The following is a 26397-nucleotide window of genomic DNA, read 5'->3' as shown; positions in this document are numbered from 1 at the left end:
ATGCAATATATGTTAAGAAAAAAAAAAAAAGCAGGAGGGGAAGAATGAAGGGGGGGAAATCGGAGGGGGAGACGAACCATGAGAGACGATGGACTCTGAAAAACAAACTGAGGGTTCTAGACGGGAGGGGGTTGGGAGGATGGGTTAGCCTGGTGTTGGGTATTAAAGAAGGCACGTTCTGCATGGAGCACTGGGTATTATGCACAAACAATGAATCATGGAACACTACATCTAAAACTAATGATGTAATGTATGGTGATTAACATAACAATAAAAATTAAAAAACAAGAACAACAACAACAATTAGAAAACAGGCAAAAAACACGAAGAGATATTGAAGATGCTACATAGATGGCAAACAAGCACATGAAATATATTCAACATTACTAAGCCATTAAGGAAATGAAAAATTAAAACCACAACGAGATTATCACTATATACCTATTAGAACAGCTAAAATTAAAAATAGCAATGCCAAATGCCTGTGATGCAGAGAACTCAGATCTCTCATATGTGGCTGGTGGGAACGTAAAATGGCATAGACACCTTGAAAAAGTTTGGTAGTTTCTTTAAAATCTAAATATAATAGCTATCATATGACCCAGTAGTTGTACTCTTGGGCATTTATGCCAGAGAAAGAAAAACTTACATCCACACAAAAACCCATACATGATTATTTATAACAATTTTATTCATAATAGCCAAAAAGTAGAAACAAAATTATGGTGCAACCATACCATTGAATACTACTTGGCAATAAAAAGGAATGAATTACTGATGTACACAACAATTTTGCTGGATCTCAATGGCATTATGCTGAGTAAAAATGGCTAATCTCCAAAGTTCACATATGGTCTGATTTTATATAACTTTGTCAAAATGACAAAATTATCTAAACAGAAAACAGATTAGTGGGTGCCAGGGGTTAGAGATGGCTGGGGAGAAGGTAGTAGGTGTGACTATAAAGGGACATCATGAATGAGATCTTTGTGGTGATGGAATACTTCTGTATCTTGATTATGGTGGTAGTTATATGAATTTATACGTGTGATAAAATGAGAGGACTATGCACACAAAAGCATCAATTTCTGGGTTTTGATATTGTATTATAATTATGAAAGATGTAACTATCTCTACAATTTCCTTTCAGCCTGTGAATGTTTCAAAAGAAGTTGTTTTTAAATGTACAATGGGAGGGATGATAGAATTTGAAATATTCTATGGTTCTTCTATTTTCTGAGAGTAGATAAGAAATATTTATTCCCTTTAGATTAGATATTCACAATGTAAAGCTAACTAAAAAAAAAACAACAACCCCCCCCCAAAAAAACAAAACAAACGTATGTAACTTCCAAACTAGTGGGGATGGGGATGAAATAAAGAAAGCTCAATTTAAAAGACAAGGTAGGAGAGGAAACATGTAAAATGTAGAACAAGATATTTCATGGTATGATAGATATAAATCCAAAAATAATAGTAATTACAATTGTGAATGGACTAAATTTGCCAGTAAAATGATGGAAGTTATCATATTGGACAAAAGAATCACATGAAGCTACATCATAATTACAAGAGATTCTGTTTAATTACAGAAAGATTGAAAGTAAAGGGATGGGAAAATATAAGCAAATATTCCCTAAAGTAAGCTGGCTTATCCTATATTAGTATGGTGTAAAGTAAGTTTTAAGGCAATGAACACATGTCCACACAAACATGGATGTTCATAGCATTATTATTCATAATACCCAAAATGTGGAAAGAACCTAGATGTCTGTAACTGATGAATGGGTAAATAAAATGGGGCATATCCTTACAATAGAGTAGTATGCAGCAATAAAAAAGAGTGTTATAACACGGATGAATCCTGAAAACATACTGCTAAGTGATAGAAACTAGTACAAATGACTTCATATTGTATGATTTCTTTCATATGAAAAAACAGAATAGGCAAAGCTGTTTTTAAAAATAGACTTTAATGCAAAGGGTATTATTAGAGATAAAAATGATCACTACATCACGATAAAAGTGGTAATTCTCCAGGAAGATATGCTAATTTTTAACATGTATGTACCCAATATAGTCTCAAAGCAGGTAAAACAAAAATGATGGTGACATCAGTGATAGAGGTGGGGTAGGGAATTCCAAAGTCCTATCCTTCCACACAAATACCAAAAACAAAACAAAACAAAACTGGCCCAAACTGTCAGAATCAGCTTTATGGATCTCTGGAAAATAGTCAAAGGTTTCCAATAACCAAGTGAATGCTTAAGAAAAACTTGATTGAAACCCCATACAAAAGTTTTGCGTCATTTTAACTTACTCTTGCTTAATCCCCCACTTCTAGGTCTTGAAGATGGAAGTCCATATTCCCAACGTAGGTTCCAGATATTGGAGAAAGCAAAGCAGATTTTTGTTTCCAAAAAATTGTGGTTGACTCTTAGGTGGCTCCTTGAAGGACTAACACAAAGGCCTCCCGTCCCCCTTTATTTTCCTTTTTTAGAATTTTTTTCTGGCCTAACTCAGAATTCTCAGGTTGGAGAAATAGCTACAAGAAGGTGATTCCTCAAAAAAATATTTAAATGCAAAGGAACCATCCACTGTCACCTGGGGAAAAGGATATAAGTTGGGGCAAAAATAGATACACTGAAAACCCTGGGAAGAAAAGGGTAGGGAATGAGATGCCTTGGGGAATAAAGGCTTTGAAAAGCTTGCACACATTCTGGTAAGTCTAGAAGGCCATGTGCATGTATGGGCAGTATGCATGCTTAAAAAGACCTGAGAATGCTCTATGCGCTCATCTCTGGCTGATCTTGAAGCCCTGGGCAAGCAAGATATGAAAGTAAAGGCAAAGTTTTAAGCTTCCCAGCTGAATATTATAGGCATGCCCCAACACACATGGAGCCCAGATGCAAACACTGGGAGTTGCTGCTGTCTTGTCTCCAGGCATTGAAGGAAATCTCTGAAATCACTAGGTGGACAGTAAGTAACAGAGACTTAGGGATCACACATGACAATAAATTTAGTCTTTACTAAAAAGAGCTTAGAAAAGTCACTAAACCAAACACAACAACTAAACAAAAACTATAACCCACAACCAACAACAACTCTGATTTCCAAAGTTACATTATAATATTCAAAATGTTAAGTTTTCAACAAGAAACAAAGCATGCAAAGAAACAAGAAATTCTAGCCCATTCACATATAAAAGAATATTAACATAAACTGCCTCTGAAGAAGCTGAAATGTTGGAGTCACTAGACAAACACCTTAAGTCAACTGTCTTAAATATGTTCAAAGAACTAAAGTAAATATTGGACAAAGAATTAAAAGAAACCAAGGTGGGTGCGGGTATGGGGTAACTGGGTGATGGACATTAAGGACACTTGATGTAATGAGCCCTGGGTATTACAGGCAACTGATGAATCATGAAACTCTACCTCTGAAACTAACAATACACTATTTGTTAATTAGTTGAATTTAAATAAAAGAAAAAAATTAAAAAATAAAGAAATCAGGAGAGGGGAGGAGTTAAGATGGCAGAGGAATAGGGGCCCTAAGTTCATCTGGTCCCTGGAATTCAGCTAGTTAGTTATCAAATCATTCTAAACATGTACAAAATAAATCAGAGATCTGAGAAAAGAAATGCTGCAATTCTACAAATAGAAAAGCTACCACTTTTTGGAAGGTAGGAGGTGCAGAGAGAGAGAGATGTGAATCCGGGGCAATATATTGGAGGATACCATATGGGGAGGAGCCTGCTTAAGGAGGCTACCACGAAGTATTATATACAGTGAAGCCCAAAATCAACTTTTAGAAGTCTACTGTGGTAGGGACCTTCCTGGTTAAAGGTGTTCAGGTGGCAAAGTGAGGCAGAATCCCAGGTGGGACAGCATGGTCTCAGGATACCCGAGGTCACAAGAAGAATGGGGGTGCCTGAGTGCAGCAGAGTTCCCAGGCATTGGAGCAGGGAAGCCGGCTGAAAATAGTCTAGGCACCAGCTTTCTTCTCAATGTTGCCATAAGTTGCGAACCACTGCACAGTTGGTGACCGCTCTCTGGGCAGGGGCCCAGCAAAAGGTAGAAGAGTGGTGAGACCAACTTCCTCCCCTAGGAGGAGGGCGAGAGTTCACACCACAGGAGTGAAATTTTACAGGAGTCTGTAAAATTTGGAGACTGGAAACTGGGTTGCATGCCAGAGATAAAAATGCTTGGTCACAGGCTGGGTGAACAGAGAGTTTGGATGGAAATCAGGGAGACAAGAGTGATTGACTGCTTTTCTGTAGGGGCTCACTGAAGAGTGGGGGGCACAAACTTTCAGCTCTGCGACTAGACATGGGGCGCTTCCATTTTCATCCCTCCCATTGGTGCTAAAAAACCGCAGGGAGCAAAACAGCGCCACATAGTGGAATCCTGAGCCATTTACACTGACCCTGGCCCTCTGGCAAGGGGAGTGCAATTCCCCAGGGCAAAGACACCTGAGAATCAGCACAACAGGCCCCTCCCCAAGAAGACCAGCAGGAACATCTGGCTAATACCAACTTTACTGATCACACAAAACTGCAAAACTCCAGGGCTAGGGGAAAACAGAATATAGCATTCATGTTTTTTTGTTTGTTTTTTGTTTTAGCATTCATTTTTTTAAATTATTCTTTAGTCTTTAAGTTTTATTTTTTTTCAGCTATCACTTTTTTCAAATCTTTTTTAATTTTTATATAGTGTTACATATATATGTACTTTATATATGTATATTTTATAATATAAATACATATATTTTATGCATTATAAAATTATTATGTTTATATGTATTATAAAATACATGTATTTATAAATTATATTCTACAAATATATATAAATATAAATACATATAAATATATAAAATATATTTTATAGATGTATTTTATAATATATATATATATTAGTTTTGATTTCCATTCATTGTATTTTATTGTATTTTTGTATATACATATTTTTATTTCTTCCCTATTTTGAGATCTAGTCTCTTTAACAAACAGACCAAAATATACCGAGGATCTAGTTTATTGTTTCGTTCTGTTTTACTTCTTGTTTGATTTTTTCTTATTTTGTTTTGTTTCTCTTTTCTTCTGTTTTTTTTTTTTTTTTTTTTTTTTCTGGTGCTGTTATTTTTGTCTTTTCTCTCAATTTCTTCTATTCTTTTCTGGACATAATGACAAGACAGAGAAACTCACCCTAAAAGAAAGAACAGGAGGAAGTACTCCCTGCCAGGGATTTAATCAATATGGATATAAGTAAGATATTGGAACTAGAATTCAAAACAACGATTATAAAGATACTAGCTGGGCTTGAAAAAAAAGCATAGAAGACACTAGAGAAACCTTTATTGTAGAAATAAAAGAACTAAAATCTAATCAGGTGGAAGTTAAAAATGCTATTACTGAGATGCAAAAAGAAATGGAGGCTCTAACAGCTAGGATTAATGAGGCAGAAGAGAGAGTCAGTGATATAGAAGACAAAATGATGGCGAATAAGGAAGGTGAGAAAAAGAGAGAAAAACAACTACTGTATCATGAAAGGAGACTTCAAAATCAGTGATATCATAAAGCAAAATAAAATTTGATAATAGGGGTCCCAGAAGGTGAACAGAGAGAGAGGGGCAGAAGGTTTATTTGAACAAATTATAGCTGAGAACTTCCCTAATCTGGGGAAGGAAACAGGCATTCAAGTCCAGGAGGCACAGAGAATCCCCCTCAAAATCAATAAAAATAGGTCAATGCCTCAATATATAATAGTGAAGCTTGCAGATTTCAGAGATAAAGAGAAAATCTGAAAGCAGCTCAGGACAAGAGGTCCTTAAACTACAAGGATAGAAACATAAGGTTGGCAGCAGACTTGTCCACAGAGACCTGGCAGGCCAGAAAGGACTGGCAGGATATAGTCAACGTGCTAAATGGGAAAAATATGGAGCCAAGAATACTTTATCCAGCAAGGCTGTCATTCAGAATAGAAGAAGAGATAAAGACTTTCCAGGACAAACAAAAGCTAAAGGAACTCATGAACACTAAACCACCCCTGCAAGAAATATTAAAGGAGATCCTTTGAGGGAAGAGACAGCCCAAAAGTAACAAAGATCAGAAAGTAACAGAGACAATCTACAGGAACAGTGACTTTTTAAAAAAGATTTTATGTGTTTGAGAGAGAGTGAGGGAGAACGAGAGAGCACAAGCAGGGGGAGGGGCAGAGGGAGAAGCAGGCTTCCTGCTGAGCAGGGAGCCTGATGTGGGGCTCAATCCTGGGACCCCAGAATCATGACCTGAGCCGAAGGCAGACGCTTAACCAACTGAGCCACCCAGCAGCCCCAGGAACAGTGACTTTACAGGTAGTACAATGGCATTAAATTCATATCTTTCAATAATTACTCTGAATGTCAATGGACTAAATGCCCCAATCAAAAGACACAGGGTGTATCAGATTGGATAAAAAAAAAACAAAACAAGACCCATTGATATACTGCTTACAAGAGACTCATTTTAGATTGAAAGACACCTCCAGATTGAAAGCGAAGGGGTGGAGAACCATTTATCATGCTAATGGATATCAGTAGAAAGCTGGGGTAGTAATCCTTCTCTCAGACAAACTAGATTTTAAACCAAAGACTGTAATAAGAGATGAAGAAGGACACTATACCACAATAAAGTGGTCTATCCGACAAGAAGATCTAACAATTGTAAATATTTATGCCCCTAACTTGGGAGCAGCCAATTATATAAACCAATAAATAACAAAAATAAAGAAACACATTGATAATAGTACAATAATAGGGCAATTTAACAGCCCACTCACAACAATGGACATCATCTAAGCAGAAGGTCAATAAGGAAACAAGAGCTTTAAAGGACACACTGGACCAGATGGACTTAACAGATTTATTCAGAGCATTTCATCCTACAGCAGTAGAGTACACATTCTTCTCGAGTGCACACAGAACATTCTCCAGAATAGATCACATACTGGGTTACAAATCAGGTCTCAACTGGTACAAAAAGACTGAGATTATACCATGTATATTTTCAGACCATGATGCTTTAAAACTTGAACTCAATCACAAGAGAAAATTTGGAAGGAACACAAATACATGGAGGTTAAAGAGCATCCCACTAAAGAATGGATGGGTCAACCAGGAAATTAAAGAAGAATTTAAAAAATACATGGAAGCAAAAGAAAGTGAAAACAATAGTTCAGAACCTCGGGGATGTGGCAATGGCAGTCCTAAGAGGGACGTACATAGCAATACAGGCCTTTCTTAAGAAACAAAGGTCTCATACACAACTTAAACTTACACCTAAAGGAGCTGGAAAAAGAATAGTAAATAAAGCCTAAATCCAGCAGGAGAAGAAAAATAAAGACAGAGTTGAGAGCAGAAATCAATGATATAGAAATCAGAAAAACAGGAGAACAGATCAACAAAACTAGGAACTGGTTCTTTGAAAGAATAAGATCAATAAACCCCTAGCCAGACATATCAAAAAGAGAGAGAGAGAGAGAGGGAAAGAGAGAGAGAGAAAGGACCCAAATGAATATAATCCTGAATGAAAGACGAGAGATCACAACCAACACTGAAGAAATACAAATAATTATAAGAGAATATTATGAGCAATTATATGCCAACAAATTAGGCATATAATCTTTCTGGAAGAAATGGATAAATTCCTAGAAAAAACTATCAAAACTCACACAGGAAGAAATAGAAAACCTGAACAGACCCATAACCAGCAAAGAAATTGAAGCAGTAATCAAAAATCATCCAACAGGGGCACCTGGGTGGCTCAGTTGGTTAGGTGTCTGTCTTTGGCTCAAATCATGATCTCAGGGTCCTGGGATCGGGCCCCACATCGGGCTCCCTGCTCAACGGGGTATCTACTTCTCCCTCTCCCTCTGCTTTCACCCTGCTCATGCTCTCTCTGTCTCTCTCTCTCTCTCTGTCAAATAAATAAATAAAATCTTAAAAAAAATTTTCCCAAAAAACAAGAGTCCAGAGCCAGATGGCCTCCCAGTAGAATTCTACTAAACATTTAAAGAAGAATTAATACCTATTCTTCTGAAATTGTTTTTAAAAATAGAAATGGAAAGAAAACTTCCAAAATCGTTCTATGAGGCCAGCATAACCTTGATCCCCAAACCAGACAAATATCCCACCAAAATGGAGAATTACAGACCAATATCCCTGATGAACATGGATGCAAAAATTCTCACCAAGATACTATTAGGATCCAACAATACATTGAAAGGATTATTCACCACGATCAAGTGGAATTTATTCCTGGGCTGTAAGTGTGATTCAATATCCACAAATCAGTTGATGTGATATACCAGATTAATAAAAGAAAGGAGAAGAACCATATGATCCTCTCAATAGATGCAGAAAAAAAATTTGACAAAGTACAGCATCCTTTCTTGATAAAAACTCTGCAGTGTAGGGCTAGAAGGAACATACCTCTATATCATAAAAGCCATATATGAAAAAGCCACAGTGAATATCATCCTCAAAGGTGAAAAACTGAGAGTCTGTCCTCTAAGGTCAGGAATACAACAGGGATGTCCACTCTCACCACTGTTGTTCAACAGAGTACTGGAAGTCTTAGCCTCAGCAATCAGACAACAAAAAGAAATAAAAGGCATCCAAATTGGCACTCTTCACAGATGACATGATACTCTATGTAGAACACCCAAAAGACTCCACCCCCAAATTGGTAGGACTCATACAGGAATTCAGCAAAGTGGCAGGATATAAAATCAATGCACAGAAGTCAGTTGCATTTCTATACACTAACAATAAGGCAGAAGAAAGAGAAATCAGGGAATTGATCCCATTTATAATTGCACCAAAAACCATAAGATACCTAGGAATAAACCTAACCAAAGACATAAAGCATCTGTACTCTGAAAAGTACAGTATACTTATGAAAAGAATTGAAGAAGACACAAAGAAATGGAAAAACATTCCATGTTCATGGATTGGAAGAACAAATATTGTTAAAATGTCTATGCTACCCAAAGTAATCTTCACATTCAATGCAATCCCTATCAAAATGCCATCAGCATTTTTCACAGAGGTGGAACAAACAATCCTAAAATCTGTATGGAACCACAAAAGACACCGAATAGCGAAAGTAAAGTTGAAAAAGAAAACAAAACTGGAGGCATCACCATTCTGGACTTCCAGCTGGATTACAGAGCTTTAATCATCAAGACAGTATGGTACTGTCAGAAAAACAAACACACAGATCAATGGAACAGAATAGAGAGCCCAGAAATGGACCCTCAACTCTATGGTCAACTAATCTTCGACAAAGCAGGGAAGAATGTCCAACAGAAAAAAGACAGTCTCTTCAACAAATGGTGTTGGGAAAATTGGACAGCCACATGCAGAAGAATGAAACTGGACCAATTTCTTACACCATACACAAAAATAAACTCAAAATGGATGAAAGACCTAAATGTGAGATAGAAATCCATCAAAATCCTTGAGTAGAACACAGGCAACAGCCTCTTTGACCTCAGCCACAGCAACTTCTTACTAGACACATCTCCAAAGACTAAGGAAACAAAAGCAAACATGAACTATTAGGACTTCATCAGAACAAAAAGCTTTTCCACAGCAAAGGAAATAGTCAACAAAACTAAAAGGTAACCTATAGAATGGGAGGAGATATTTGCAAATGTCTTATCAAATAAAGGGCTGGTATCCAAAATCTTTAAAGAACTTAACAAACTCAACACCCAAAAAACAAAAAAATCTAGTCAAGAAATGGGCAGAAGACATGAACAGGCATTTCTCCAAGAAAGACATCCAAATGGCCAACAGCTACATGAAAAAAATGCTCCACATCACTCATCATCAAGGAAATACAAATCAAAACCACAATGAGATACCACCTCACACCAGTCAGCATGGCTAAAATTAACAACTCAGGAAACAACAGAGTTGGCGAGGATGTGGGGGAACGGGAACCCTCTTACACTGTTGGTGAGAATGCAAACTGGTGCAGCCACTCTGGAAAACAGTGTGGCGGTTCCTCAAAAAGTTAAAAATGGAGCTACCGTATGACCCAGCAATTGCACTACTAGGTATTTATCCAAAAGATACAAACATAGTGATTCGAAGGGACACATGCACCCCAATGTTTATAGCAGCAATGTCCACAATAGCCAAACTATGGAAAGAGCCCAGATGTCCCTTGACAGATGAATGGGTAAAGAAGATGTGTTATGGGCACCTGGGTGGCTCAGCTGGTTGAGAAACTGCCTTCGGTGCAGGTCATGATCCTGGAGTCCTTGGATCGAGTCCCGCATCAGGCTCCCTGCTCAGCGGGGAGTTTGCTTCTCCCTCTGACCCTCCCCCGTCTCGTGCTCTCTCTCTCTCTTTCTCTCTCTCTCAAATAAATAAATAAAAATATTAAAAAAAAAAGAAGATTTGTTATATATATACAATGGAATATTACTCAACCATCCAAAAGAATGAAATCTTGCCATTTTTAAAGATGTGGATGGAACTAGAGGGTATTATGCTAAGTGAAATAAGTCAGTCAGAGAAAGAGAAATATAAGATTTCACTCATATGTGGAATTTGAGAAATAAAACAGGTGAACATAGGGGAAGGGAAGGAAAAATGAACTAATATGAAAACAGAGAGGGAGACAGACCATAAGAGACTCTTAACTATAGAAAAGAAACAGGGGGGGCGCCTGGGTGGTTCAGTCGTTAAGCGTCTGCCTTCGGCTCAGGTCATGATCGCAGGGTCCTGGGATCGAGCCCCACATCGGGCTCCCTGCTCAGGGGGAAGCCTGCTTCTCCCTCTCCCACTTCCCCTGCTTGTGTTCCCTTTCTCACTGTGTCTCTCTCTGTCAAATAAATAAATAAAATCTTTAAAAAAAAATAAAATAAAATTAAAAAAAAGAAAAGAAACAGGGTTGCTGGAGGGGAGGTAGGTGGGGGGATGGGATAACTGGGTGATACACATTAAGGAGGGCACTTGATGGAATAAGCACTGGGTGTTATATGCAACTGATGAATCACTAAACTCTACCTTTGAAACTAATAATACACTATATGTTAATTAAATTAAATTTAAATAAAAAATTAAAAAAAAAGAAACCAGGAGAACAATATCTCAATATGAATAGAGAGTGTCAACAATAAAGAGATAAAAATTATGAAAAGTTACCAAATAGATATCTGGAGCTGAAAGAACAATAATTGAAATGAAAATTCACTAGAGGGAATCTACAGCAAATTGGAGCGGTCAGAAGAATCAGTAGACTTGAATTTAGGACAACTGAAATTAGCCAGTCTGAGGAGCAGAAAAAAGAATGAAAAAAAAGAAACAGAGCCTAAGTAATTTGTGGAAAGCCATAAGTGTACCAACATACACATGATGGGAGTCCTAGAAGGAGAAAAGAGAGTCAGAAAGAATCCATGAAGGAATGAATGGCAACTTCCTCCACCCCTGACACCCACCAAATTTAATGGAAGTTATGAATCTGCACATCCAAGAAGCTTATTGAACTCCAAGTAGAATAAACTCAAAACATATACACACTCAGCCAACCGAAATCAAACTGTCAAAAGACAGAATTTTGAACTCATTAAGAATGAAGCAACTCATCATGCCCAAGTTTCCTCAATAAGATTAACAGCCAATTTCTCAGCATAAATTATGGAGGCTAGAAAGCAGTAGGATGTTATATTTAAAGTGTTGAAAGAAAAAAATTTCAATGAACAATTCTATCTAGCAAAACCATTCTTCAAAAATGGAGAAATAAAAACATTCACATAAACAAAAGGTAAGGGAGTTCAATGCCAGTATACTTGCCATTAAAGAAATCCTAAAGGAAGTCCTTCAGGCTGAAATGACATTAGACAGTAACTTGAAGCCGTATGAAGAAATAAAGGAATAAAGAAATAAAGATACTTACTTGGGTTAATATAAATGCCCGTATTATTGTATTTTGGGCTTGTGACTTCTTTCTTTTCTACCTCATGTAAAAGACATGCATAAAATATTAATTATAAGTCTATGTTACTGGGCATGAATTTTGTAAAGATTTAATTTGTGACAACAACTCCATAAAGGGGGAAGGACAGAGTTGTATAGTAGCAAAGCATTTGTATACTACTGAAGCTGAACTGGGGTTATTAAAACGAGAATGCTATAATTTTAAAATGTTAATTGTACTTTCAGAGATTATGAACTTGGGCAGATCCTGGCCAGGCTGAGGATATCGGATCTCATTGTCCTCTTAGCCCTTTGACCCTTCCCTGAAGCAGAAAAGGAAGTGAGAATGGCGTAAAAATGGTATACTGGAAGAAATCAATCACAGAAGAAGGCTGGAATGGAGAAATTGAGGAACAAAAAAGGTATAAGATATAGGAAAAAAGTAGCAAAATGGCAGAAGTATGTTCTTAACTAATAATTATCTTAAAAGGATTAAATTATTCAATTTATGAATAATTGAATTTAATAATAATTTAACAATAATTTAAATAAAAAATTTTTAAATAAGAAATCAGGAGAACAATATCTCAATATCAATAGAGAATATCAACAATAAAGAGATAACAATTATAAAAAGTTACCAAAATAGATATCTGGAGCTGAAAGAACAGTAACTGAAATGAAAATTCACTGTAGTTGAATTACTCCATTCTCACTTCCTTCTTTGCATATTTTGTTATTTTCTTAGTGGTTACTCTGGGGATTACAATTAACTTTATCAAACCATTTTATTGAGGGGCTTCAGGTAAGGGTTGAAGGATTACACTCCATGACCAAATGAGACTTATGTCAGGAATTCAAGAATGGTTCACCATAAGTAAATCACACAATGTAATCCACTATGTTAATACAATGAGGGAACACTTTGATGTGATCATGTCAATTGACACAAAAAAACCTTTGACAAAATTTAATAACTATTCAAGATAGAAATGCTCAACAAACTAGGACTAAGGAAACTTCCTCAACATGATAAAAAGCACCTATGAAAACCCCACAGCTAACATTACACTCAATGTTGAAAGACTGAAAGCTTTCCTTCTAAGATCAGGAACAAGAGAATGATTTCTGCTTTCACTATTCTATTCAACATTGTATTAGAAGTTTTGTCAGAGGAACTAAGTGAGAAAAAGAAGTAGGGGTACCTGGCTGGCTCAGTCAGTAGAGCATGCAACTCTTGATTTTAGGGTCATGAGTTCAAGCCCCATGTTGGGGGTGGAGCTTACTAAAAAAAAAAAAGAAAGAAAGAAAAAGAAATTTAAAAAAGCATGAAAATTGGAAAGGAAGAAGTAAAAGTCCTTCCCAGATGAAGTAATTTTATTATGTAGAAAATCCTAAAGAATTAAAAAAAAAATTAGAGCTAATAAACCCAGCCAATTTGCAGGATACAAAATCAACATACAAAAATATATTGTATTTATAAACACTAGCAATGAACAATTTGAAAAGGAAATTCAGAAAACAATTCCATTTTCAATAGCATTCAAAAGAATAAAATATCTAGGAATAAATTTAACCAAGGTAAAAGATTTGTACACTAAAATCTACAAAATATTGTGAAAAGCACTTAAAGTAGATCTAATTTAGGAAAGACATTCAATTTTTTAAAAGATTTTTAAAATTTTTTTTATTTTTAAGTAATCTCTACACCCATCATGGGGCCTAACTCTGGGGGCTGCCCCTGTGGCTCGGTCTAAGTCACAAACCTAAGCCTGCCCTAAAGGGAAACACCTGTCAGGGAAACCTAACACACACCAATCACAATTCTCCAACTCAGCTTTAGCTAGCCTACTTTACCCTAGAAAACAGGACCTGCTATGTTTATAAGGAAATTCCCTGCCTCCTAGCCAATCGTGCCTTTTTCCCTCTTTGTCTCTTCATTGCTCTATAAATCTCGCTCTTGCCCCAAATCCCTCGTGATTGGTGCTCCACTGCTTGTGAGTTGTTGTACTCGCCCAATCCAGAATTGTTTTCACTAGGATAAAGGATATCAAACTCGTTACTAAATTGTTTTAGTTTTGTCATTGGATAACATGCGTATTTAACACAGTAAAACAAACAAACAGGGACGCCTGGGTGGCTCAGCGGATTAAGTGACTGACTCTTGATACTGGGTCAGGTTATGAATCTCAGGGTCCTGAGATAGAACCCCACATTGGGTTCCAAGCTGAGTATGGAGCCTGCTTAAGATTCTCTCTCTCTCTGCCTCTCCCCTGCTTGCGCACTCTCTCTTTAAAACAAACAAGCAAAACAAACTGATTCTTTGGGGGAAAAAACAAAAATCACAATTATTAGAGTAAATGTACACATCCATAATCATAAAGGAAGATTTTTACACACTCATTAATAGAACGCAACAAAGTGAGATATAAGTATTTGAACAATAAAATTAATTTGTGGCTAATGAGCCTATATGGAACCTCCTATCTGCTATTACAGAGTACAAATTATTTTCTCTTTCTTTTTTTTTTTTTTAAGATTTATTCATTTGAGAGAGAGAACAAGCGTGCGGGGGCGGGGGGGGGGGATTGACAGAGGGAGAGGGAGAGAGAGAATCCCAAGCAGACTTCCCACCCAACCCAGAGTCATGAGGAGCTCCAACCCGGGACCCCTGAGATCATGACCTCGGCGGAAACCAAGAGTCAGAAGCTCAGCCGACTGACACACCCAGGCGCCCCTAGAATACAAGTTCTTTTTCAGTACACTAGTATATTTATAAAAATTGACAAAACAGATCTCAACAACTACCTTACAACCAGTTACTTCCCAATCATACAGTCTCACTATAAGTTGGGAATCAATAATAAAAAGATAATTTAAAAATGAAACAAAATACATGAAATGAAGAGAAGGGGAAAAGGACAAAATTCCTCTTCCTCCCAAATAACTGACTAAAAGTAGGAAAAATTTGTCATCTTAGTACAGAAAAAAACATTATTAGGTGGTGAATTTTGATTAATGATAGCTAAATATGGTGTGGGGATACGTTCGCAAATAGCATGGGATATGTCTGCAAACAGCATGAGTTGGTAGTAAAATGTATAATTGGGCAAAGACCTATTGAAGGAGACTATACTCTCCAGTATTAATAATACAGCTATTTCAATTTTCTACTTTGGCTTAGGCACAACCCTTAAATTAAAGATGTCAACTTCCTCACTGGTCTTCAGAAGCAGTTGAGGTGCTTATTTCTTTGTTGAGAACGTTTCTCTCAACTATTATTCAACTGTATTCAAATACTGTGTTCGACATTCTGAGTCAGGAAACAAACCAGATTGAGTCTTGGTTCTCGAGGAGCTTACAAACGATTTGACTTTTAAAAAAGGCACGCTTAAAGCCATCAAATCCATATTATAATGCACTATTTAAGGGGGAGTGGGGTGGTGCTGATTTTCACGGTAGCCGCCTCCCATGGAAAAAAGTCTCGGGTTTTGACTGCCTTTAAAAACCGCCCGTGTTTCGCTCTCCAAACCCCGCTCGGTTCAGAGCTCCGTGGGTCCCTGCGGATGTAAAACACCCTGGGCAGAGACTGGGCCGGAGGCGCACGCGCGGCAAAACTCGGCCCCGCCTCCTACAGACTTACAACGGCCTGGCGGGAAGCCCGGCCGCCCAGTTTGCGTGTCAACTCATTGACAGCGCCTCGGTCGACGCCCGTCTGGCGGGCGCCTTGGCGCGCGGTTTCCCAGCTATCCGCTGTCGATTGGCGGTGCCTGCACGGTGCGCGCGAAGCTCGATTGGCGCTGCCTGTGGGGGCGGAGTCGCTGTCGCAAGCCGCCGACGCCGCTGCGGGCTTGGTTGTGAGGAAGGGCCTAGGCCCGGGCCTGCTGTGGTGGGCTAGTCCAGCGCCTGGCTCTCGTCCTGCCGTCCCCTCAGCTCCAGCTTCGCCCACTTCCCGACCCAAACGGGCTGGGCGCGGGGAAGACCTGCGGGAGCCATGGAGGACGAGGTGGTCCGCATTGCCAAGAAGATGGACAAGATGGTGCAGAAGAAGAACGCGGTGAGCGCGGCGGGCGACGCGGGCCGGGAGGGAGGCTGGGCGACCGGCCGGGGCCGTACGCGGCCGGCTTCGGGCCGGGCCCTCGCGGGCTCCCGGCCCGCCCACGCCAGCCCTCCCTGCGCGGGAAGCCGGCGTGGACCGTGTCCGCGTCCTGGGGAAGGCGTCCGGGAGGAGGTAGCGCGGCCCCACGGCCGCCGGCGTCAGTACCCGTTCTTGGTACTCCCAAGTCTCTCGTTAGTACAGCGTAGTAAACCTGATCGGGGCATACTCTTTATTTTAAACTTGAGGAATAGATTTACTCGCTAATTACCTCTTCGGTTTAGCTTAAGAATTGAAGAGTGTAGAAAGCCCTTCACAGTTTGAAAGAATTCGTTCTCTTTTCCGTGATCGCTGGCTAACGACTAGAAATAACATCACATAGAGGTTTGTGATATGTTTTGGACATCAAACTGGTAAGTTAAAATTTTTGGATTTTTTTTGAAGAATGCTAAACATTCACTTGATCTCGTCTACGCTACAGGTTTGTTTAGCAGTTAAAAAGGTAGAGTATGCTACTGTACTTGGCAAGTCGCTAAACGTTCTTTAAAAAGTGGATATTGTCAGGTGGTAGTATGTAAAGAGCTATGATTAAAACGCACACACTAAGGTGTGCTGGTAGACGCATTTGACCAAATGTCATTGCTGGGTACTCTGAAGTGGTTTACAGTTAATACCAGTGGCATTATCTTGTTACTGATAAAGTGTTTATATAAACATGTTTTCTTTGTGGTTTGTATGAAGTCTTCCAGTTTCTCCATTTTTGTCCACCAGTGTGTGCTACTTTCAGTCCTCTGATTCAGAGTCAACTGTTTTCAGCTTCAGCTCCATGATTGTCTTCACCTGAATTTGTTCCACCCTGCTCAGTACATTTTCAGTATCAGTGTACCTGAAATAACTTATTCATATCTATGAAATAAATTCCGTGTCAAACTAATGTGAAGGAGAAAAGGGATGTTCTGATTTGTACAGCACTTTAGAGTTAAAAAGCATCTGTGTAAAATTCCTTTGAGACTCAACACAACTATTGTGTACCCATTTTGCAGAATAAGAAGCTGAGAGAGATTAAGTAGTTCACCCACTTAAATTAAGTACTGTGCAATTTGGATTAAGCCAGGACCCAGGTTTTCTACTGGACAGCATTCTAGAGCAGAAAATAGTGTTGAAACAGTGAATTCTTAAGACTTCGTACATAGTCTGTTCCTCTTTCCTTTAACAGGTGCGTTGCCTAGCATGTAATTTCATACCCTGTTAACCCGTATTTGCAATTTTCGCCTTTTAAAGTATTTCCTGTTTGTTTTCTGGTCCAGACATTACCTTTGCCATTTATTTTTCTCATTGATACAGCCCAGTGCAAGTGATGAGATCTGATTATTTGATAGGCTGAACATTTCTGTTATTTTGTTTAAAGTGGAAAGTTTTTTTCTTTACCTGGAGACATCCCTAGATTCGCACAGTAGATGCTCTGGGGGAAAAAGGCATTTTGTTGGGTAATTTTTTTTCTCTAACTCAGGCTATAATGTGTATCCATTAATGATGTAATACATTAGCGGCTTGTTTCCTTTCCTTGTAATAGGTGTTTCCTAAAAATGAGTAATTCCTTAGTGGATAAGGATGGAGAAGACCACTTTGTATTTACCTGTAGTTCTCAAGGTATAAAGGAATAATGATGAGTCTGGGGGAGAATGAGTATAAACTCCATAGATACTCCTCAAATCTCATTTTTCTGATAGTTCAAAACTTGACCAATATGGAAACTTGCTCCTCAAAAAGAAAGATAAAATTGACTGGCTCTTTTATGTTTTTTCCTTCTCCCTTTTCCTGTATATCTTACAGAAATTCAAATTGGCAAATGAAATAAAGAGAAAGGGAAGTGGTCTGAATGACTCTCCCTCTTTGCCCTCCAAAGCACATCAACCCACAGATAGCTTTTTAAGAGGTCAGTAATTTCGCAGAAGTTGTTCTGGGGGTTGTAGGATTATGGTAGATTTGTTTCTCCCTCTCTCTCTCTCTCTCTCTCTGTGTGTGTGTGTGTGTGTGTGTGGTTTCCAGATTTTCTCTGTGAGCTTTTTAAAATATTATTTTTATACTATGAAAAAGTAAACTTTACTTGAAAAATAGTAGTTTTCCTCTTAAATTGGCAAGTTTAAGTGTTGTTATTGGATATTTAATTTAATAAAGCGTAGGTGTCACATTTAAGTAATAATAATAACAGCTACCATTTATTGAACTATTACTCTGAGCCAGGCATTCGGCTAAGTACTTATCCCTGGGAGAGTTTTGCATGATAAGTAATACCCCATTCTAAAATAAGGAAACTATTTGGAAAGTTAAGTGAATTGTCCTAAGCCAAATAGCTAGAAAGTGGGCAGGTGAAGACATGAATCTAAATGTTTTGCTCAAAGTCTGTACTACTCTCTTAAGGTGCAACATCTCTCTAAAAGACCCCTTTTTTGAACCTTGTGTGGGTACAATTAGGTGAATATAAGACCAAGAAGTAAGGGTATTTGCTGTTCTGGGGGAGGCAGGTTTCCCTAATATCCAGTCAATATCCTGACCCTAGTACTATCCAAAATGTTGTGCCATGTGTGTACTTGATCTTAAACAATATTAGCAGTTTTACAAGTGTATACTTTGAGGCCTTGGTGAACCACATAAGTTAGTTCCAAATTTTCAGGTATTAGCTGTTTTTTTTATGTCATTTTAACTTTTTTTTTTTTTAAATGTCATTTTGACTTGATGTCAATAAGCAAGTCTGACTCCTAATCTGAGTTTAAATCTTGGCTCTTCTGAACTTTAGCATTGTGATCTTAGGCAAGATCCTTAACATCTCTAAAACCATTTTAGGTGTTTTTTTTTTTTTTTTTGGTGGTAAATTGGAGGTAATATAGTAAAGATTAGATGAATTAAAAATCTTGGCAGTCCCTAAGATATGGTAAGGGCTAAAAAACCTGTGTATTCTTTTTTTTTTTTTAAGATTTTATTTATTTATTCATGAGAGAGAGAGAGGCAGAGGGAGAAGCAGGCTCCCCGCTGAGCCGGGAACCCTACGCAGGACTCGATCCCAGCACCCCGGGATCATGACCCGAGCCGAAGGCAGACGCTTAACCATTTGAGCCACTCAGGTGCCCTGTGTATTCTTTTTGTAAAGGATTTATTACATGACTCTAGAAGAAGGAGTGAGGTAACTTAGAATTTTCAAATTCATAGATTTTGTCAGTGGTGTTGAGCTTTGTTTAGTATTTCTTCATTGAAGGCTCAGGGCTGAGTAGAATTAAATTGTTGGGAGAGAAATTGAAATTAGATGTTAGAATATCCTAGGAACTGCGATACTTGGAATGTGTAAATTTCTAAGTTTTATACCTGGGTTGAAGAAAAAAACTTTGGTTTTCATATCAGGGTTAGATTAATTAATATAAATTGAAATTTAGAATGACTACACAATTTTTTATAGCAGCCTTATTGAAATACACAATACAATTCTCCCTTTTAAAGTGTACAATTCATTCACAGATTTGTACAGCTGTCACCACACTATCTAATTTAAGAGCACTTTCATCACTCCAAAGAAGCCGCCTGTGCCCATTAAGTAGTCATCGTATATCTCCCCCCCCCCCCCAATATGTTTTCTGTCTCTATGGATTTGCTATTCTGGACATTTCATATAAATGGAATTATACAACATGTGTTTATATAAATGGAATCATACAATATGTGTTCTTTTGTGATGGGCCTCTTTCACTTAGTGTTTTCAGGATTCATCTATGTTACAGCAGGTATCAGTACTTCATTCCTTTGTATTACTGAATAGCACTACTGTACTGGTGGATATACTGCATTTTGTTTTTTCATCATTTGATGGACATTTTTGGCTGTTTCCACTTTTTGGTTATTAATAATGCTGCTAAGAATATTCTTGTGCAGGTGTTTGTGTGGACATATTTTTTTTTCTCTCTTGGGTATATACCTAGGAGTAGAATTGCTAGGTCATATGATAGCTGTGTTTAACTTTTTGAGGAATTGCCAAACTGTTTTCCAAAGTTGCTGCACCATTTTACATTCTTACCAGCAATGGATGAGGGTTCCAATTTTACCATGTCTTCATCAACACTTGTTATTTTGTCTTTTTTGATTATAGCCATCACAGTGGATGTGAAGAAGTATCTCGTTGTGATTTTGATTTGCATTTCTCTGATGACTGATGATGGTGAACATTTTTCATTGTTGCTGGCTATTTCTTTATCTTTGGAGAAATGTTCAGATCCTTTGCCCATTTTTTAACTGAGTATTTGTATTATTGAATTGTAAGAATTCTTTACATTCTGAATACTAGACTCTTATCAGAGACAGGATTTGTATATACTGTCTCCCATTCTCTGGGTTATCTTTTTACTCTCTTGATCGTGTCTTTTGAAGTTCAAAACCTTTCATTTTTTATGAAGTCAAATTTATGTATTTTTCCTCTCATTGCTTGTGCATTTGGTTGAGAATAATTACAAATTTGAGATGACATAGTAAAATTATAATTCCTAGTATATTGTGATGTTGCTGAGCCATAATGTAAATATTTACAGTGTTTCCTTTTTTTTTTTTTTAAGATTTTATTCATTTATTTGACAGAGAGCATGGGCACAAACAGAGGGAGCGGGAGGGAGAGGGAGAAGCTGGCTCCCCTCTGAGCAGAGAGCCCAACATGGGGCTTGATCCCAGGACTCTGAGCCAAAGGCAGACGCTTAACCAACTGAGCCACCCAGGCGTCCCTGGAGCTTTTATTTTAAAAACACATGCATACAAAAAAAAAAATACCACACAGGTAACCCTCCTTTTTTTCTTTTCTTTTTTTGTTTTTAAAGATTTCATTTATTTGAGAGAGAGAGACAGCAGGAGAAGAGGGAGGGTCAGAGGGAGAAGCCAACTCCCCGCTGAGTGGGGAGCCTGATCTAGGATTCGATCCTGGGACCTTGGGATCATGACCTGAGCCAAAGGCAGTCGCTTAACCGACTGAGCCACACAGGTGCCCCAGTGTTTCCTTTTTTTTAAATAGCACCTTAATTTTTTAAACCTTGGGATCTCATAATTCTAAGAGGTGTTTGAGTTGATTGAGCTTAAATAATACTTAAAATGCTGGCTTATGGCTCTTTGAGAATATTGTTATGATGGAAGTAGATAAATTTTTTTATTTGTACCCCTTATCAACCATCTCCTATGTGTCAGGCACTCTATTTCAACACCTCTTAGTGTTATATTACTCCATTTGACCATTTTAACTGTTTTAGGTCAGTGTATTGTGCTCTCCTATATATAAAGAAGCTGAAGTTTGAAAAGGACAAATAACATTCCTAGGATCTTATAATTAGGAAATGGCAGTGCATGGATTTGAATTTAGATCTGTTATATATATAGCCCATGTTCTTCATTGTATATTCTGTGTTGCTTCCTCCTCCTTACATCTCCTTGAGGAGAAGGATGTTTGTATCCTATACAAGCTCGTATATGCTGGGTGCTCAATATAAATTTGAATACCATATTTTGTAAAAGTACTTGTTTCTGATGACAGTACCAGCCATGTAATAAAGTCATGTGATAGCTGTTATTTATTATTCAGCCAGTAATGTGAACTAAATTTGACTCTGGAAGATAAGGTAGAATCTTTCTTTCTCTTGCATCATTATCTGTAGGAGATGCTGCAATCTAATAGACTTGACCTTTAGAGGCAGGTGATGATTGGGGAAGGATGGAATATAGTTTCTTGTTTGGCAGTGCTATTCACCCCAGTTCACTGATTAGAACTGCTACCAGTGGACCTATGAAATGGAGAGAACAGTAGTGTGAGGGTCAGGAGATTATAGTTCTTGTCCTTTTATATTACCTATCAGTTGGCCAAGTCACTTTCCTTTTCTGAGTTTGTTTCTTTGTATAATTGAGGGTTTGAAGTAGATGTTCAAAGATTTATGTTTATTTTTAAATTCCCTGTAGTCAGAAAGGATTTCTCTCTTGCTCATTGCTGGATTCCTCAGAGTTTCGTACACAGTTAACAAGTATTTGTTGAGAAGTCTAAGTGTAATTTGACAGAACTGGGTAGGTCTCACCTGTTTTAGTTAGTAATAATCATATGACAGCACAAGTTCCTAAATTATCTGGGTTTTCAATTCCTTTTATGTAAAATGGGGATAAAAAGATTACCTGCTTCTATAGGGTTTATTGTGAAGATGAAATAATACATATATAAAGTATTTAACAAAGTTCTTGGCACATAGTAATATTCAAAGAAGCTTTTGTCACTGAATTAATATATGATCATTTGTTTTCACCTTTTTGCTCATTCAGATCATCATAGTTGTTTATTTCTTAAAGAACTTTAATTGAAATATTCATCTTATTTGGCTAGAGCATAGTATAATTATGAGAAAGGTCATAGTTTCATCCCATGAATGGTATTTAGCTTTTTCTTCTTCCATAGCTTGTATCTCTGACTCCAGTCTCACCAAAGAGATCTGAGTAAAAAAGGAGAGTGTGGTGAAATTAATGCAAATCTATCTATTGCTTCTACTTGGAAAACAGCTTATGCCACATTGCTGATGTGTTAGAAGAATCAACTTTATATGTGGCAGCACTGTTTAAGTCTAAGGACTCCTACAAGTGTGATTCCTTCTCTTCCTTTCTAATTGATCCTAGGTCAGAAATGGATCAGAAAGTCCATGGAGACATGGGTAGAAGAAAAATGTCTATGGTAGTTATAAGATACAAGTCCACAATCTCTTAATGAAAACCTTTTGGAGTCTGATATATTTGAGAATTCCTCAATTTTCAGATTTTATTAAGATAATATGATACACACATCATATATCCTCAGCAGATCTGGGCAGTTCCCATTAATCAGACATTAATATTTCTATAGTGAAATGTAGTACTCTCACATGAAGTGGGATATATAGAACATAAATGGCTTTACATATGTTGAGATTAGGTGTTGCTGGCAGATGAGTTTATTGAAAATCTTTAAGAAATCTTGATTTTTTTTTTAAGATTTTATTTATTTATTTGAAAGAGAGAGAGAGTGAGCACGCACAAGCAGAGTGGGAGAGGGAGAAGCAGGCTCCCCGCTGAGCAGGAGCCTGAGGCGGGGCTTGATCCCAAGACCCTGAGATCATGACCTGAGCTGAAGGCAGATGCTTAACCGACTGAGCCACGCAGGTGCCCCATGAAATCTTGATTTTCAAAGGGTTTTGGTTTTGGGATTTGCAGATGGGGGATTGAAGACCCCATTTGCTCACAGAGATGTCATTCCTGTAGAAATTCCTGATTACTTGTAAATTTAAAGTCAATGTTAGTTTTCTTACCTAACAACTATAATGTGCACTGTTTTTGGTTACCTTTAAATGAAAAGAATTTATAGAATCTTAAAATCAGAAGGGATCTTTAAGCAGTAAATCATTAAAATCCTTCATAATAACCTGTTTCATAGTTGCTATTGAACTTAAGTTTTTATTGATGAGGTATTGGGTGAAATTAAAATGATATATATGTTTGTTACCAGAAGAAAACTTAATACTTTTTTATTCTCCACAGTCAAGTCTGATGTCTCAACTTTAAATGGAAAAATTACATGACTGGAAGCCTTTACTCGATTTTATATTTAAGAAATGTGATACCATAAGGTTCCATGCTTGTTTTTTCCTTTGGGGTGCATAATGAGGGACATGCTCTAGGGTTTTCTATTTTCCTGGAATATGCTGTGTTTCATTGATTCATAGGGTGCCTAGTTTTCATATTTTAACATTTGAGAAAGCAGAATGAGTTACACATATATTGTCAACCAGATGGCTGTTGGGATGTAGTTTCACAGGCAGAATATCAAACCCAGTATCAACATTTGCAGAGTGGGTGTCAGTGGCTTGGAAGAAACTCTGAAAAACATTAGTAGAGTGCTCTTTGAACCTCAAGGAACCAAATGGTTGAAGAGCAGTGGGGATGAAAAACATCTAGCTCTACACACTACAAAGCCAGCTAAGAGCTAAAGGCTTTAGCTCTTTGATGGATTCTTTTATGAAATGCTGCATTACTAGTGTTTTTTTTTTTTTTTTTTTAAGATTTTATTTATTTGACACAGAGAGACATAGCGAGAGAGGGAACACAAGCAGGGGGAGTGGGAGAGGGAGAAGCAGGCTTCCCGCGGAGCAGGGAGCCCGATGCGGGGCTCCATCCCAGAACCCTGGGATCCTGACCTGAGCCGAAGGCAGATGCCTAACGACTGAGCCACCCAGGCGCCCCCATTACTAGTGTTTTGACACAACTTTTTGTGGGATAAAAAAAGATTTTATTGAATCTGAGTCAATAAGTTATTCATAAGCATTGGGGACTCTGAATGTGACATAGTTTTAGAAACACCTTAGCCAATTTATTTTGCTTATATTTTTCTTTTATATATGTAAAAGGTGATACATGATAAAAATTTCAAGTCTAAAAGAGTTACAAAAGTAAAACAAATGATAAGGAAATACTATGCCATAGTTTAATATTTTTTCTTTATTAGTGGCATATAGACTAATGATGTGTCTAAATATAGTACAGTAAGTGAATATTAAACTAAATATGACTAAGTGAATGTATCATATGAAATATACATTAAATGAGTATCAAATTGGAATATATGGCCATAAGGTGTAGGTGGTGCTGTTGCTTCTCATTTCATTCCTTTTTTAACCTTAGGTGGTTTATGTAATTCTTCCAGGAGCCTTATTTTGTTCCCTCTTCATTATCAACATGTGAGCCTTTGATTCTAGATGGCAGTGGACAGCCCTATGAGCTTAACATCTTAATTCTGAGTTTTGTCTCAGAATTTGCTTTTTCCTACTTTGTAAGAATCAGGTAGACTGCAGTTTTTGTGACAGACCAGGAAGATACAGAGAGACCTCAAAGGAATTCTAGTAAAGATATGCCCTTTCCCACTCTTCCTGTGTGTGAGTGAATGCTAGAGGTGCTGAAGCATCTTCTGACCCCCATTCCCACTTTCTCAGGGTTGGCTCCTTAATCAGATAGATGTTCTCTATGGAAATCTGGGGTGTGTTATGCCACCACAGTAAGAAACACATTTCACATTTCTAATTGGGACACATAAACAAATACTATATTTAAAATGAACTTTAACAAAGCAGGACTTAATAAGTGCTGGTCATAACCCAGTAAATGGATTTTATATTTCTTTAATGAGTTGCAGCCATAATTTGGAAAACTCTTTCCCTTTCCCCCTTTTATATATATACTATTCCCACATAAATAAATGAGCCATAGTGAGTTGTGGATAGGAAAACATAAATTTAAATCTCTAGTTAGTCCTTGCTTTATCATTTGGGAAGTTCAATATGTAATTATTTTATTTTATAGGCTGGAGCATTGGATTTACTGAAGGAGCTTAAGAATATTCCCATGACCCTGGAATTATTACAGGTATGTGCCAATATGTCATGATTTGAATAGATAATTGTCATAAAATACCAAAACATTTTTAATACTATTAAGTTTTTTGTATTGTCCTGTTATGGAGTAAACCATTATTAACTTCTGGGGTTTTTTTAAGATGGTAACGTAAATCAATACTCTACTAAGTTACCATTATAGAAAAATGTTGCCTTCCTCAAGAGGAATAAAACCTGAATCTCCAAGTTTGAAATCTGTGAAAGGAAAAGAAGTTGGACTCTTGGCCCTGATTTGATCTCCCTAGATCTCACTTTCTTGGTCTGGCATTGACAGCTGCTGCCAGCATGAAGCTAGCCTCTGGGGTACCTTTTAGTTGTCATTCCTTATTTCTCCCCAGTTGAACCACCTCTTCTGCCCTAGGCAAGCACGAATCAATGTACCTTTTGTCTCTTTAGATTTACCTATTCCAGAGATTTCATATAAATGAAGTCATACAATACCTGACCTTTTGGTTCTGGCTGCCTTTTTTTTTAGATTTTTTTTTTTTAGTTTTAAGTACAGTCTGCCCCTCAACGTGGGGCTTGAACTCATGACTCCAAGATCAAGACTCACAAGCTCTACCAACTGAGTTAGCCAGGTGCCTCTCCAGCTTCTTTTACTTAGCATAAGCTTCAAGGTTCATCCATGTTGTAGCATGCATCAGTACTTCATTCCTTTTAAGGCTGAATAATACCACATTTTTTTTATTCATTTGTCAGTTGATGGACATTTGGGTTATTTCTACTTTTTTGGTTGTTATGACTCCTGCTTTGCACATTCATGTATAGGTTTGTGTGTTTTTGTTTCGCTTGGGTAGAGATCTGAAAGAATGGAAATGATGAGTCATAGATAACCTTATGTTGAGTATTTGAGGACCT

The 26397-nt window shown here is 37.6% G+C and overlaps 1 protein-coding gene across 1 annotated transcript in view; it reads left to right on the top strand.

Annotated features, from left to right (window-relative positions):
* Positions 1–15757: 15757 nt before the first annotated feature.
* Positions 15758–26397, top strand: part of TCEA1 (transcription elongation factor A1) — a 46155-nt gene continuing 35515 nt past the window's right edge. Inside the window, exons 1-2 of the mRNA XM_032421770.1 lie at positions 15758–16027; positions 25448–25510. Of these exons, the coding sequence (XP_032277661.1) occupies positions 15965–16027; positions 25448–25510 (126 nt within the window). The 5' untranslated portion in view covers positions 15758–15964. The remainder of the gene's footprint in view (positions 16028–25447; positions 25511–26397) is intronic.

The sequence above is a fragment of the Phoca vitulina genome, unplaced genomic scaffold (genome assembly GCF_004348235.1).
Source record: "Phoca vitulina isolate PV1807 unplaced genomic scaffold, GSC_HSeal_1.0 scaffold25, whole genome shotgun sequence".
NCBI classification, from domain to species: domain Eukaryota; kingdom Metazoa; phylum Chordata; class Mammalia; order Carnivora; family Phocidae; genus Phoca; species Phoca vitulina.
This window is presented reverse-complemented; position numbering and strand designations above follow the sequence as displayed.